The sequence below is a fragment of the Brachionichthys hirsutus genome, chromosome 15, assembly GCF_040956055.1.
Source record: "Brachionichthys hirsutus isolate HB-005 chromosome 15, CSIRO-AGI_Bhir_v1, whole genome shotgun sequence".
Classification (NCBI taxonomy): Eukaryota; Metazoa; Chordata; class Actinopteri; order Lophiiformes; family Brachionichthyidae; genus Brachionichthys; species Brachionichthys hirsutus.
Window position 1 is genome coordinate 11047424 of NC_090911.1, and position 15690 is coordinate 11063113.

Genomic DNA, 15690 nt, shown 5'->3' on the forward strand with positions numbered 1-15690 from the left:
CATCAGGCTGTAGATCTTTCTCTGCGCCACAGCAAAGCACGATGGACTGGGTCGACGAAGACTCCGGCTTATCTTCTCTATTGTGTTGAAATCTAAGTTTACCTGCCAAAGTCATCGACAATGCAAATGTGTGAGCGGCAGGAGACACAGAGGATCCCTCGCCACGTGCACGCCACTGAAGAAAGACAGTCTGAGAGAAATTATTTAAGTTATCCCTGTAAATCTAATCTAAAAGAAAGAACGATGAAAAATAACTAATGACTAATTGCAAGTTAGATTTCACATAAATATTATCCTTTTGTTCATCAAATATCTATCAAAGATTATTACTGTGTTTTTACCTGATTGGGAGCGTTAGCCTCGATAAACTCCTCATAAATACGTGATGCGCTCTTCCTCAGCTCCTCCTGGCTGCTCAAGGTTTGAAACTCTTGGCAGGCGAACCAGAAGTCGAGATTTTCCTCGCAGAATTCTGATTTCAGAAAGTCCCGAAATACTGTTTGTCCGCCTATTTTGTGCAAAGACACGACATAATCAGAAAGAAATCCTAAAAACCTTGCTGTTAGTTGTGCATTTCTTAAAAGGTGATTAAACTTACTCTTCTGGGAAAGAAGTGTCTCCAGAGTCCCCCCCAGTCTTTCTTTGTGTGTTTCCTGCCTGCAGACGGAAGAACGGGAAGATTTATATCCAACATATTTTAAACAAAAGACAGCAGCATGTTTAAATAAAATAAAAATAAAACCTGTTGCTTTTCCTCCATAATGCCGAACTCTGCACGAATGTATTTATTTTGGACTTCCATGCGTTACATCTGAAGAGAGGACAATCGTTAACAAAGATTAGAAACCCTAATTTCACTGTATTGAAAACGACACACGCTGTACTGACAGTCTCTTTGCGTCCTGGAGTTCCAGAGATGCTGCAGAGAGGCTATTCATCGTTGAATCCCGATCACTGTAGCTTCTCCATGAATTCCGGTTTGACCACGTTTTCCCAGGATGCAGGATGTTCTGCTTTCCTTCCAGCTTTAGAGCTCAGGCCTGGATCCTGTGTGTTTCTACTGGAGATGGTCCCAACAGGAGTGGACTGTGATCGAGACATCATCATGAGCTACAGGTCTCAGAGCCCCCCCCCCCCCCCCCTTTAGCCTTCCTATTTTTAACCTCGCTTGACACACAGCCTGATTGTTTGGTAATTACACAAATACTCAAAGTACGTCAAGCCTTGGCAAACCCCCACATTCTCCACGGTGAATGTGGAATGAATAATTCTGAGCGTGATTTAGCTAAACGTTCAAGTTTGTGCTCTTCTTACTTACTTACTTAGTGAAGTAAAGAAAGTCATTAGAGCACATTATGGTAAGATAACCCCCCCCCCCCCCCCCCCACCCACACCCAAAGTCAACACACTGGTGGCGGTGGTGGTCGATGAGTCTGCTCAGACAGACGAGGCTAATGAAATGATGAAGCTGCTGAAGAGGAGTACGTGTGAGTGCGTTCAAGAGCAACACGAAGAAAGGAAAGATATAGAGATATCATATTTAAAAAGACATGCATCATGATGAAGACGTGTCGCCGTGTTACAGGAAGAATGGCTGATATCACAATTAACGATCCCAGACAATGACAGCAGGAAACGGAGGAGAGCACGGCAGAGTTGTGAATGACAGCGTTACGTCCCTGTCTAGGGGAACAGCGCCGGCTGGGGCTGTAACAGACAGGATGGAACGAGTGACAAAAAAACGGTGTTCCCAAAGGAACTTTTGCTAGAGTTCAATTTTACTTGCAGGCCAAATTTTTGTCCTTCTCTCTGATTTTTCCACAGATAAAAATCAGTGGAAAGTCAGAAAGAAGGGACAGTCCAACTGAATCTTAGCAGAAAAGACTTGGGATCTTTGACAATCAGAAAGTTGGCGGTCCAAGCATCGGCCCCTGCGGTCTACACATCAAAATATGTTACCGTCTTTCCACCCCCTATATCTAACTTTATTTTAGCTGCACGTTTGACTGAAGCAGATTTTTATCGGTACGACATTTTCCACATTTTTCAGCTTCCTTCTGAAATAGAGCCGAAACAAAGCCTTCTTTTTTTTGAGCAGCGTGGGATTTCTATTCCACGAGCCGCTGAATAAAGGACCACGTGGTTTCAAAAGGATGACTTCTATCTCATGACACGCATTACAGCAGCTGAACCCGGGGGGGGGATTAGGCTATTCTTAGATACGTCTTCGTCATCAACAACTCAAGCGTCTCCGTCTCATCAATAAGATCTTTATCTTATTGCTTCTGTAGCCTCCTGGGAACTTCTGTCTAATCTATCATATGATCTAATGATTAATGAATAATAAAATGTAAAATAAGCGAAAGATCCTACACCCTTAGCTGCATTCGAGAAATAAAGAAGATACTAAACTCCGACTGGAAGCTCTTTTGGTCTAAAGACAAATTTACTTCGGTAACATTGAGGTGACAATTTACTTTTGAGAGTCCCCAAAAGCACCGGAGAGTTTCAGAGACATTAATACTATGCAAATCCGTTGCAATGCGTGTGTTTCACCTGCAAACGCTGTGATGTAAGCGAGCGATTAAAAGAGGAAGTGGCTTAAACGTCTGTGGCTATTAACAGAGCGATACTGAGTGGCTTCCGTCCTATTTTGGCGGGGGTGATAAACCAGAAAGGGCCTGTTCATGCCTGATTGCCTCGCTGATAAATGTCAGACTGAATGTTAAAAGTAAGTCTAAAATGGATGAGAGGTGCTTGAGACACATTGAAAAATGAATGAAAGGCCAGTGACGCATCGAGGCTGATGCGAGAACAGAGTCTGCATAGACGGGAGCTTTGTGTCGCTTTAGCATCGCTTCGGCAACCAGTCACTACAAAACCCACATCCCATCATTTTCAATTAACCGTGGACTAGCTAAAATGTGATCATTTGCTCTCCTGTCAGGCTGTAGGGTGGGGGGAGGGGGGGGGGATCCAGATCATCTTCTGGATCTAGACATTTTTAATAATAGTTTTTTTTTTTTAACCATTGCAGGATTTTTTCTTCTAGCATGTTTCTTCTAGCATCACGTGTACATGATTAATTTCCATACAGACTTTTAATTTGCACAGAATTGCTGCTCACTTCTTCAAAGATTATTGATTTCAATCCAGAAAAAAACTGAAATATTGAGGCTATCAATCTAATAAGTCATATTATTGTGTGATTCCACCCACTTTTTTGCGTTCAGGCACATCGTGGAACAGCTGCCTTCACGGAGGTTTGAGCTTCGTAGTTAGTTTATTAAATATGTGCAAATCCATTTCAAATTGACATTTCAACACATAACTTATAACAGATTAATTTACATGCAGCATATGGATTATTTGTCAGCGATAATGTGGCGATGCAACTCCCTAAAGGTCACGTCTGCGGAGTGCCATGCCTTTCCCAGTACGCCAGCTGGATCGGGACAAAACATCTTCATCCTTTTTTTTCGTCCCCTTTATAAAAAAGTCCCAACACAGCTCCTCTTGAGAAGCCCAGCGTTTGGCTCAGCTTTTGCAGTCCAGTATCTAAAAAAACAATGGCGCCCTTTACAGCTCCGCAGATTCTGATTTGGAGTCCAGCAGGGCCCGGTAGATGTCGGACCTGAGGAACCGTGGGTAAGAGTCCCTCTCCATCAGGCTGTAGACGATCCTCTGGGCGTCGTCAAAGCACACCGCGGTGGGCGCCTTGACGTTTCGCCTGATCGAGTCTCTGGTCTTGTGATCAATGTTGATCTGGAAGCAATAAAAGAAACGAAGAAGACGAGGGCTATAAAAGCAGGAGAGATGAAGATGGAAGCGTCCGTCTGCATTGTGTGCTTACCTCTCTCACAGCCTCAGGCTGGACGTAGCGCTTGAAGATGGTTCTGGCCCTGGAGGACATCCTGAACGAAGACCCGATCTTCTTGTAGTCCTCACACACCAGCCAGAACTCGACGTTTTCATCGCTGAACTCTGACTTCAGGAAGGATCGGAATATCTTCTCGCCATCTGGACAAACAAGGGCAGCGTTAGCCGGCGTTCAGGGAGAAATTCGACTAGGAAGCCTTGAGCGTGGGGCTAAGCGTCTCACACTTAGATGACAGAAGTCTCTCCAGCGAGTGCGACCACTGGGACATCTCCTCAAAAGTCAGCCTGCAAAGAAGGGGGGCGTCACTCACGTGAAGCTGGGTGTCAACGGGCTCGGTTTTCTTTTCACGCTCACCCTTCGGCATCCGGGGCTTCACACGACCGAAACTGACACTTCAAGATCCCTCCCCTGAATAAGCAAGAAAACACAAAGTTTGACTTCGCCGACTAAACTAAAAGTTGGATGAGCAATAACCAAAAAAAGCAGATCCACGACTTGCGCTAAGGCGTTTACCTTTTCACTGCCCTCTTCTTATTGTCCGCATCCTTTTCGAGGTGCCGCAGCTCCCTCAGAGGCGATTCGGTCAGACTTGGCATTTCAGAAACGTGGCGTTCATGCGCAGTCGTGCGTCGGCTTCGCTCTTCTGCGTCTGCTCGCTGAACCCACGCTCGCTTATATATGAACGGCGGGAGGCTGAGCTACGGTTGGCGACAAGTGTCACAACATCCGTCACAGCTAACCACAGAGACAGGAAGCCCGGTATGACATAAACTAAGCAGATACTGTCGCCGCAGCTGTAAAACGCCGCTTGTTTGGTTCTGGGCATGCAAATGGTGCAGTGGGAAATTCTGCTGCAGATGTTGATGGTAAATGTTCTATGAAAAAACCAGTGTCACGCTTCCAGTTGGGGGAACTTTTTGAATTACCGTATTGTGTCGTGTTAATGTTTATTTTCTGTTGTCATCCTTTTTAAATTATACACACTCAGGGAATTGTTTTCATATATTTACCTGGTTAAAACATTAGCTTCAGGAAGCTAACTATAGCAATATAAAAACATTTTTGAATGGGAAAATGTCCGTATTTGCTTGCTGAGCGTCAACATTATTGTCTCGTCTGTTCACCAGCAATGACCTGATGGCCAACAGTTTAATATTCTAGCGTTGCATAGAGACTCTTCACTGAGCGATTATCTGGTTGGGGACTCCTCCTTTGAATGTCGCATTTGGGACTATAAAAGAAAAACAAAAAAAACAGCGGCGCAGCAGAAGAGGAAGAGCAAGCGTGTGTTTGGGTCTTACTCATCCAGGGCATGGTAATCTGAAAAGACTGAATGGAAAGACTCTGAAGATTCGAGACTCTTGAAGTCATTGAACTATAAAAAGCCAGCCAGTGGTTCTGCGTTCGGCCTCTGAGGACCAGATGTGACACGCAGTGCTTTCACTTCCACGTTCATGTTGAACATTAAACTTGTTGACTCCTACATAAAAAATGCTCCACAGAACAGAACAGAACAGAACAGAAAACAATCCTTTGTTTTGTTGGTTCCATAAATGCCTCCAGAGGAGGTTCCTTCTTTTCTAGATTTACGTGTACATTTAATTTGAAAGTTTTCTTTTTTTTGTCTGCTTTATAATTACATCTTTACAAGTATGCTCCACTGGATTTCTCATCCCCAGCAGCCTGTCTCCCGGTCACAGTAATCAGACTCTGCTTATTAATTATCTCCTCATCTCACAAAGCGAAACACAATTTCGATTTGAAGGCTCGTGCAATAACCTTTAATTTGACTTTATTCTGACTCGTGTAATCTCCCTGCCTGCCAGTGCAGAGCAGCATCGATGAGTGATGAACGCCTCCGTCGTCTCAGGCGAGCTGATTCTCATCCTGCAGAGAAACCATTGAAGACAAGGCGTTGCCGATATAAGGTTTTTTGACCCAGGGGTAAATGTCGTAATCAATTCATTGTCTTTGTTTGTCCTTGACAGGGTGTTTACAGCGTAGACAAAGTGAAATACGCTGTTTATCCCTGCTACGCGAATCAGTTGCAGCATCACTATCTCCCTCGCTTCCTGCTGGTCGTGTGTTTTGCAGTTGTTTTGTTGCTTCAGGCGTCAAATGAATATGCGACATGCACGCGGTGTACTAGACTCCTGTCCTGCAACAAGCACATTGTAACCATGGGTTACCAAATCTAGAGGAAGTTGCGGCGAGCCCTGTCTGCGTTAAAATAAACCTCGCTGTTGCCAACGTGTACAGAACAAAATATTTGCCACGAAGCAGTCACGTGGAGGAACTGCGTGTACTTCTACTTTCCAGACACGAGCAGCATCAGATCATGAACACGCGAAGGGGGGGGGGGATGTAGTTGTATAGCATTTTATGCTAAACCCTGCAGCAGCTGGACCTCATTGGGCTATGAACTTTATGCCTAAAGTCAAGTTTAGGAACATTGTGCTCATGTTTTTAGAATTACAAAACTGGAAATAGCAAGAAAACTGATCAAACGTTCCCAAATGAGAGTGAAAACTAGTCCACATTTTAAGAAGTACATAAGAAATCAGATTCAAATAGTTGATTTGTGTGCCCTCAGATTATTTTCCGTGATGCATGAAGCCGCTTGATGACATCATGAGGTCCATCTGAATCACCACCAGAGATTCTAAACTCCAGACTGAGCGAGGCGTTTCCGTCCTCCTTTTATTTTTGCAGCCGTGGCGCCGGACTCTGTTATTTTTGCAGCCGTGGCGCCGAACTCTGTTGCCATCTGGTGCATCGTCTGAACACTGACTGCGTCACGGACCCTTCCGGACTCCTTCCAAGGTGATTTGCGTGACATTCAAATGGGCCGCACCCAGCCGGAATTTGGCTTTTCGTGTTTTCTTTTTTTGATGGAACGCAAAATGAAGACAGATTTGAACAAGAGACTCACATTTTATTTATTGAAAGTTGAATATCTCAGAGAAAATCAGAAATCCTTTGTGAATAATCAGATAAAGGGTGTTCATTTTTATCATTAACTTCAAAGGGTGGGTGACAGAAAAAAAGAATGATTGCTTAGCGTGATTAAAGAGACAAAGTGCCATACAAGCCCCAAATGCCCTCGAGCGGTAACGGCCTATTGGATCACACAGGGTTGAGAAAAGCTACCTCCGCTACGAGATCGTGATTGTGTGTCATGAAGCCGTCATGCACGGCGAAAAGAGAGAACGCTGCAGAAGATCAGATGTTTCCGCGCCTTCAGTTTTAAAACAGTCACCTTGAATCGTTCCGCCTCAGGAGTCCCTGATAGATGCCGGATTTGAGGAACCGTGGGTAGCAATCCCTCGCCATCAGGCTGTAGATCAGCTTCTGTGCCGCGTCAAATGAAGTCGTTGTTGGCTGGGAGATGCTCTTTGTTATGTTTTCTCTGGTACTGCAATCTATGTTGATCTGGAATCAAACAATATCGGCTGTAGGCAACTCTTTTTTTTTATTTTATCGGTATTTAGCTCGCCATCGTTTTACCTGTTTGGGTGCTTCGGTTTGGACGAACTCTGAGTAGATCCTGTTGGCGGAGGAGATCATCTCCGGGACTGTCTTGGTTTTTTTGTACTCCTCGCAGGCGAGCCAAAACAGGATGTTCTCCTCGCTGTACTCGGACTTGAGGAACTCTCGGAAAGCCAGCTGTCCGGCTGGAGGTCACAGAAAGCAGTGAGCGGCTCGGCGAGTCGACCGCACAACCGAACGCAATCCGAAAAGAGCTCTCACCTTTACAGGCGAGGACTTTATCCACAGATTCAGCCCAAGTCTCAACGTCCTCCAGTGGATCTTTGGGGAAGCAACACAATCTACCCTTGAAAAGAGCATTGAGATGAATCACTAGCCCGGTTGTCCCTGAACGCCACGCGACACGTTGGGACGCAAACCACACATTTTCTGGAGAAACTGCAAATAATTTATCAATCGTGATGAGTTTAAATGACCGATCACCACCGTCGCCTGTCAATAAAAGCGTCTTCGGGAGATGTGAGACGTTAAGGCGTAAGGAAAGGTGAGACTTACAGCGAAGGGAAACCTCGTCGGTACTTTCCACATGGCTGCCGCAACCCGTTGCTCGCCGAAAATGGCTAAGGCCCCCAAAAACTAAATACGCATTAACTCACTTTATCGCCATCGCCACGTCCTCTACGGAGACAGCCAGATGAAAGATCCTGCCAAACTGGAGACGGGTTTGTGATTGTTTGGAAATAAGGGAGTCAAGTGGCCGAGCAAAAATCTAAATGACCCCCCCCCCCACACACACACACACCCACACACACACCTGGCATGAATGGAATATATGGAAATCTGTATGCAAAGTGTTGCTGCTGGCGCCGACGGGACATCCTTCCATGTCTCTTGCTTGCAACTCAAGGAGACCCGGATCGAAAAGAAAGGTGAGCGCACCACCTGCCCCAAACGTTGGCCATCAGTGCCATGGATCCAGGAGACGGATGGTTCTACAGGGCAGTAAAGCAAGTTAAGGAAAGTCAAAGCGTCAGATTTTAGATGATTGAATACTCATAAAGATTAGCATCTCATTTTTTAGCGGTGTACCCGGGACGGTCTCCCACGGCGCTTCAGATTCAGAACAAGATTTCACTAAACCAATTAGCGATGGTTAGGAAGCTCTGGGAGAGATTCTGACCATAAGCAAATAGCATAAACTAATTCACTAATCAAAAAAAAAAAATGGCCCGCCACGCTTCCATTTGAATATCTGTAGCGCTCCTCATTCATCAAGGTGAGAGAAGGAATAAACAAGCCGTGATTTATTCATGTGCCTCGTCCGAGACAGGAAGGTTGCAATTTGGATTTTTGCATGTTTATAACCTCTTATTCAAATCTGTACCGGCCGTAATCCAGAGAAGCAAGAGTGGGCAAACATTTAAAGCCGAGTCAGCAGGTCTTTGTGTCTTTGCTCTTATGCTGAAAGGAGAGATTCCTGCACAATGATTGAATGAATTAATGAATTAAATAATTAATCAATCAATCAAGCCCACATGTTCCTGGAGTAGGAGCCCTGGTAGTAGGACTCCACTTTGTATATTCTATATATGGCCCTGCGATGAACTGGCGGCTTGTCCAGGGTGTACCCCGCCTCTCGCCCGTAGACTTCTGGGATTGCCGCCAGCGTGACCCGGATTTCAGTTCAAGGGGTCAGTGGAAATGAATGCATGAACATGCATGCATGAACTCACCTTGTTGATCATTTCAGCCTCACGCCACCGCATACTAACCGAGCACTTATTAGTAATAAAACGCAGCAAAGGCTGATGGGAATTATTCATTTTTTCAGTTCATTGATAATGTGAAAGGTGAACAATTAGATATTTACAACACAATTAAATTTAACCCAGTAGTTTCACATTAAAATTCTACTGAACGCTTTTGATTTTGACTTTACTAAATTACACAGGAAAACGTCATTTTTTCCCCTGTTTTTGGAAGGCAGAGGGATCTAGATTCTAATTTGGATTAGAAGCACCTGATCCCGGTGCAGATGGCGATCCGACATGCCGAGGACTGACCACCGCCGTTCCTCTGGGTCTGCTGATTGCATGCAGGCCATGTCACACACTCTGATTATGGAAGCTCATCGTGTTCAGTGCATTTCGGTTCATCCTCACCCTCCTGACCACCGGCTGGGACGCGATGGACCCAAACAAGCCAAGCATGTAAATCATAGCAGGCGATGGAAAACACCCGGACTGCCCCTATTTGCATGAGATGCATCAGGTCCAGGAATTTGTTTTTCAAAAAAGGTGCTGCCAGAAAAAAAAAAGAAAACATCTCAGAACTTCCAGCATCCTGGGGGGGGGGGGGGGGGGGGGGATTTGATGTCCTCTTTGTTTTTCCTCTCGAATAAAAAGCTGTATCCTTTGGGCTGAAACGCATCTCGGTTTGGAGCCCGTTTGTAATGGAGCTCTGATTTGTTTTCCTGCTGCGCTGCAGTGTTTTCCATCACACACAGGATGGCACTCCTGTCCTCTCCAGGGTACCGATGTGGTTTTTACAACGTGTCCACCTTTCTCTGCCCACTCAGTTCTGCAGATGTATCTTGAAATCCTATCGAAAGTTTATTTCCAAGTCCTAGAATTAATTGAGTAACTAATTGTTTAATTATAAAGTTTGAGATGTATTTGTCTCGGCTTGCATGACGAAGACACTGAGCAGCGACCTTCCTCTGTCTGAACAGCATTTTATATTAACTCTAGTTTCTACAAATTAAAGGAAAAGAGTACGCAATTATCTGCAGGAAAGCTAACAAACACTCGGGCTTGTCTAACAGAATCGGGTTGAGGAGTATTCATCCTTCGTTTGCCAGAAAGTTCTCGAGTTCTTGCGCATTTGTCTCTGGAAAACTTGACCCTGCTTATTGATGAGTTGTGCGTCATGTTTCTGTCCCCTCACATAAAAAGGTGCCACTCTGCTTCAGTCTCACCTTGAGGTTTTCAGCATGAGCACAGCCTCCCTTTTTTTGCAAATGCACTTAGTAAATATATTTAGGCCTGTCGACATCTGTCGACACCAACAGCAAGCGAGTGCAGAGACATTTGTGGAGGGAAAATTTCACGACTCGGCGTCTGCGCCTGGGAGTCAGCAAAAGCCGTTATTATATTTGGTTCACCAGATGAGATAAAAGCTTCTGCGATAGGACCAGCCTGGCATTTAAAATGGGAACATGTGGGGTGTAAGTTTGGATGTAAGTTTGGATAACAGGACCCAAGAGTGAAGAAGTACCGAAAGTACCTACTCCCATAAATGATCGCGCTAGTTTATCAGGATCTCTGTGTAAAAGTCCGTTAATAGAAACTTTGCTTAGCTCTTCTTTTAAACCCTTCTTGGACCGGTCCTGCTTTAACGGTATCATATCCCCAGGCAAACGGCTTTTCTCGCTGTTCTCTTCAGACCGTGTGCAATAATGCATCTTTGCTTTCAACACAGACTATAAGAAGGAAGAAACCAAATCATCTTTAAACTGTGATGAATTTGTCAGGCATGCTGAGCGCCTACCTGCCTGATTATCTGTGTGAGAGGCCAAGGCGAGTTACACACGCTGCAGCTGTCGAGATGGATGCATATTTAATGGAGAACGTGCGGCGGTATTCCACGCAGGTCTATGTAATACGGCAGTAACTTGGGCTGGGATGGGATCCGGAATGGTTCTGAAGGCCACTAGAAACCCTGACATCTGTGCTAATGAGCCCATCCAAGCGCTGTGCAGCTTTATGCTGGACACACCCATGCACACGTATGCTGTTGTATTATTTCTGCATGCATGTGCAAGAGTTGAGACTCAGTGGCATCACTGATAGTCTCGAGGTAATATGTATTAGTTTTTGCAAAATGCATACATATCCACACATGAATTATTCCGTGCTGAAGTGGTGGGAGTTGATAAGGTCTATTAATTTTTCAGTGATATGGAATAGCGAGCTACACGCGATCACACTCCCCGACTAGTGTAATGTTACAGCTGCATTTGTCACATTTAGATGGGGTCATTCTGTCTTATTAATGAGACAGAAATGCATAAATCATATGTGATGGCATCAAACTGAATAACATAATGTAATGATGTAATGTTAGTATTTAAATGAGATGCATTTTTCTGTATGGGGAACAATGTGATTTATTTTTAATCAATAACAGAAAAGGGAGATGTATATCCCTCATTAAAAAGTTTCAGTGCCTTGGCAGCCACCACGCCTGCAGACTTCCGCCGCGAGTTAGTCCAGAGGGGGTTGGTTGGACAGTGCGAAGGATAAAATCACAAATCCATTTTAATGAGATATGGTCGAATTATGTTGCATGATTTAAAGTGGAATACGATGCTTCTGCAGGATTGGAAGACAAAGCAACTGAAGCAGAATGTTTCCGAAATCAGGAGAATGACCTTAGGGTGTCTCCCTGGATGGAAACTGTCAGCATTGAGGTGGCGCCAGGTGAGATTCTGTCCACAGCCGTCCCATTAAAGTATGTCATGAATTAGAAAAATATGAAAACCATCTAGGGAGGTTATACCGTCAGCCGGTCCGGTTACTCTAAAAATAGATCGATTGTTCCGCAGATGCGGCAGAATAATCTGGTTTTCTGAACCGTAAAAAGTTATTAAAGACTTCAACTTAATATTCCACTTAGAATTAAATTAATCAAAAAAAGCTAATATTAATGAAACTAAAGATAAGCTAAGCTAACTACCTGCTGGCTGTTGCTTTATATTCTTTATATATTTATATATTATATTAAAATCCCGTGGCCCCTGTGGTTACAAAAATATACACGAAGCAATCTTGTGGATATTACAGATATTACATTTCAACAATTGTGCTGCTTAACATATATTATTACCGGGCTGCCGATTAAGTCGTAGCTTCGCCTCTCTCGCTAAACACACAAGAGCGCGACCTCCTCCGAAACATATTGGCGCCCGGGCCTTTGCTCCTGGTGAGATGCAGATAAAGGTCAGAGTTGAGGAATCGAGGGAAGGAGTCCTTTTTCATCAGGATGTAGATGTTCATCTGGGCGGCGTCAAAGCAGCTCCTCGTCGGCTGCGCAATGTTCTTCTGGATCGTCGATTTGGTATCGTGGTCAATGTTGACCTGAGCAACAGAAAAATAGAACATAACGAAAGCCTGAGGTAAATCAGCAGCGACGCGACACAACTGTGTTTCACACCCACACAGCATGACAATATGGGCTTCCTACGGGGTCGACTAGGAGACTTGTTACCAGCTGCAAACGCACCAGATGGTCAAAAGATCCAATTTAAGAAGTGCAAAAGCAAATTCAGTGGAGAAAACCAAACATCTGCATAATTACGCATAGAAAGCGACGTCCACTCCTGGAACATAGCTGACGCTCCTTCACTTGAGGAACTCGGTTTTAGACAGATTCTGGATTATTAGCAAGTCATGCTAATTTGAGCAAGAGCCGCACCATCAAGCGCCGTGAATAACTTTAACTTCCTTTCACAGCAACGGACGTCTCGACCTCATATCCAGCTCTCGATGCTGAAGCTGAAATTTGTGGGATCACATTTGCTGATAGATTAGCTGTCGTACCTCTTTAGGAGCGTCTGATTCGATAAAAACCGTGTAAATATATTTGGCCTTGGAGAGCAGCTTCGTGTCAGAGTCGAAGGTCTTGTATTCCTCACAGGCCAACCAGAACTCAATGTTCTCCTCGCTGAACTCTGACTTGAGGAACCGAGAGAAGGCCTCCACCCCATCTGGCGCGGAGGAACAGAGATTTACTTGTTAGATGAGATTCAAAGAGCTTGAAAGACAGAACGCTGGCGCGTCGGTGCCCACGGATAGAAACGAAAGGAAAAAAAAAGGTGGAAGAATTATGTGCATAGAAGGCTTTAAAAAAAATCCAGATTCTTGCACAAGCTTGTTTGAAAAGTTTACAGACCTTCATTTCAGTGGCAAAGGAGCATGTTGCTAAATGTAGCCACAACAATATAGATGGCAAAGTTACACAAAAATCTATTTATTACACCTGCATGACCTTTGCTATTGTAACCATAACGGAACGAGCACATAGGCGGGTTTCGCCGTTTCCCCGTGGGCGCCGACGTGCAGCTTCGACGCTCATGAGGAAGTTGCACGGTTTCTGCATCACCATCTGTCCCAGCAAACATTAAAAGATGTAGTGAAACTGCTCTCCGGGTGAACTATTTATAGCCTTCAGCGAGACCGAAGAGTGTAACAATGCAGAAGAAGTTGACAGCAGAGGAAAGTGTTTAACAGCGATCTGACAGCAACCTAAGAAGTCTTTTTTTTGGGGGGGGGGGGGGGGGGTATTTAACTGACCCGAGTGCTTTAGCAGCTCTTCAAAGGAGTTACTCCACCGCAAAGCTGCCTCTGGTGAGATGCTGCAGAAAGACAGAGACACGGGACGCGGTTAGCTGGTGTGCCCCCCCCCCAATGATGCCGTCTCGATGCCGCGTTTCTAGCACCGAGGTTAATCGTGAGCGATGCTCACCAAGCACGACATTAACATGTGCGTGTGAACTTAATTGGCTTTTGACTCACTTGCTCGGTATCCTTTTATGGGCGCTGACGTTTTCGTGAGAGCCTGATTTGGCCAGAAACAAACTGAGACGGCTTTTCCTGTTGTCTTTCTGCCTGCACAGGGAGAGAAATGCATTCATTCATTCATTCATTCATTCATGCATTAATTAATTAATTCATTCATTCTCACAAGCAGCATGAAGGCAAAACGGTAACTGTAACAGTAACAAAGCTAAAGCGGCTCCCATGACAATACCTTGGTGGTGCACATGCAGGCCAACGCAGCTTAGCATTAGCCACCAATTATATATATATATAGATATGTAATTAATAAATCTCTATGCTACCCCCCCCCCCCCCACACACACACACACACACACACAGAAATTCCTGTATAACCTCTCTACTTTGGATTAAAATTGTACAACTCAGACTTCAGGAGTCCGCTGCAGCATTCATGGGAAGCCCAGCATAAAATTGCTGATTCACAAATCAATGAAAGTCACAAAGGTCCCGACACAAACCTGCTATTATCGTCCTTCATCTTCGGTGCCTGCGAGTCGTCTGGGCCGAGCATTTTGAAATATGCTTCCTCCTTCGGGGCCATGTAGCTGAATTGAGGAAATAGAAAAAGAAGTGTCTCCATGCTGTTCTCTTGCCATCTGACGCACAAAGTGCCGGGGGCGCTGACGGCTCGCAGGGATATGGGAACCGATCGCTCACAGAACCGCATCATGGTTCCACAGACCCCGTTTGCATTCTACCCCCCCCACGCACACACACCTTGTGGCTCCACTTCCTACGAGGGTTCAACCACAACCTGCAAACGGCCTCAATCTGGGTTCAGCATCCTGTCAAAGCGTCCCCTCGCGGATCGAAACAGAAAGCAGGGGGGGGGGGGGGGGGGGTTTGGGTGCATTTGGAATGCGAGGTCTTGTCCTGATCATTAAAGCACATGATTAACCGTTATTGACATTAGGATTGACGCATTAAAAAACAAAGCGCCTTTTTGAGTTTGTTTGAGTGAAGCTCTCGCTTTTAGAGCATGGCAGGAGAGAACTTATTCTGCGACTCCGTTTTCAGGGCCAGACACTGCTAGAGATGAAAAGAATGAAATGTGATGAATAATAAAAAATGTGTGTCAGAGGCGGAGCTTAGCTCTCTCCACAACATCAGAGCCCTAATGGAGAGAGACAAATGGACTGTGACGGTGGAAAGCAGTGGGGGGGGGATTGGTCCACTGTGGGGCAGATGGAGACAAATGTGATGTCTCTGTTAGGGAGAGACCAAATTGTTTTTAAAAGTGTTTGTCTTATTATTAATGAGTCAATCAATCAGCCCGGTTTATTTAATGAAGGTAAAAATCACACTGAAATGTACGTCTGTCAGCTCCTGTAACGTGTTATACGTGTTAACGTTATAAATAATTCACTGGTGAATAAAAAGGCGGAGCATTTCCTCCGAAGCTTCCCTGATTCTGGCTCCATCCGTAAACTTCAAGGCCCCGAACCCGAACCCGAACCCTTCCCACTGCTTTTCTCAGACAAACTTTTCATGCACTTTTTGAGTTCAAAACTTCACAAGAAGTGAAAAAAATAAATACATTCAAAAAATTGTGGGAAAAATTCCTCCACCCACTCAAAATAACGAGAGCTGAAGAAGCTTCAGAGTAAAATTCCAGCCGGTTGATGAGTTGCTGACCGGTGGACACTTTGCACGGTGGACATTTTTCTTTCTTTGTCATTCATTCCGCCTCCGGCTAAATTG

At 44.9% G+C, this 15690-nt stretch overlaps 3 protein-coding genes across 3 annotated transcripts; all 3 read right to left on the reverse strand.

Moving 5' to 3' along the window:
* Positions 1-3264: 3264 nt before the first annotated feature.
* Positions 3265-4519, reverse strand: LOC137904395 (regulator of G-protein signaling 13-like). Its single transcript, XM_068748574.1, has 5 exons — positions 4394-4519; positions 4235-4288; positions 4103-4164; positions 3854-4020; positions 3265-3765 (listed from the first exon to the last, which is right to left on the reverse strand). The coding sequence occupies exons 1-5, from the start codon at positions 4474-4476 to the stop codon at positions 3580-3582; spliced, it is 552 nt and encodes a 183-aa protein (XP_068604675.1). The 5' UTR covers positions 4477-4519; the 3' UTR covers positions 3265-3579.
* A 2325-nt stretch (positions 4520-6844) lies between these two features.
* On the reverse strand, positions 6845-8094 carry LOC137904750 (regulator of G-protein signaling 21-like; the record flags this gene model as incomplete). The annotated part of the gene is made up of 4 exons (XM_068748953.1): positions 6845-7312; positions 7388-7554; positions 7631-7715; positions 8026-8094. Coding segments are annotated over 4 exons (498 nt in total), but the record flags the coding sequence as incomplete, so codon positions are not given.
* A 3505-nt stretch (positions 8095-11599) lies between these two features.
* On the reverse strand, positions 11600-14569 carry rgs18 (regulator of G protein signaling 18). Its single transcript, XM_068749295.1, has 5 exons — positions 14448-14569; positions 13945-14037; positions 13723-13784; positions 12970-13136; positions 11600-12507 (listed from the first exon to the last, which is right to left on the reverse strand). The coding sequence occupies exons 1-5, from the start codon at positions 14567-14569 to the stop codon at positions 12268-12270; spliced, it is 684 nt and encodes a 227-aa protein (XP_068605396.1). The 3' UTR covers positions 11600-12267.
* Positions 14570-15690: the final 1121 nt, after the last annotated feature.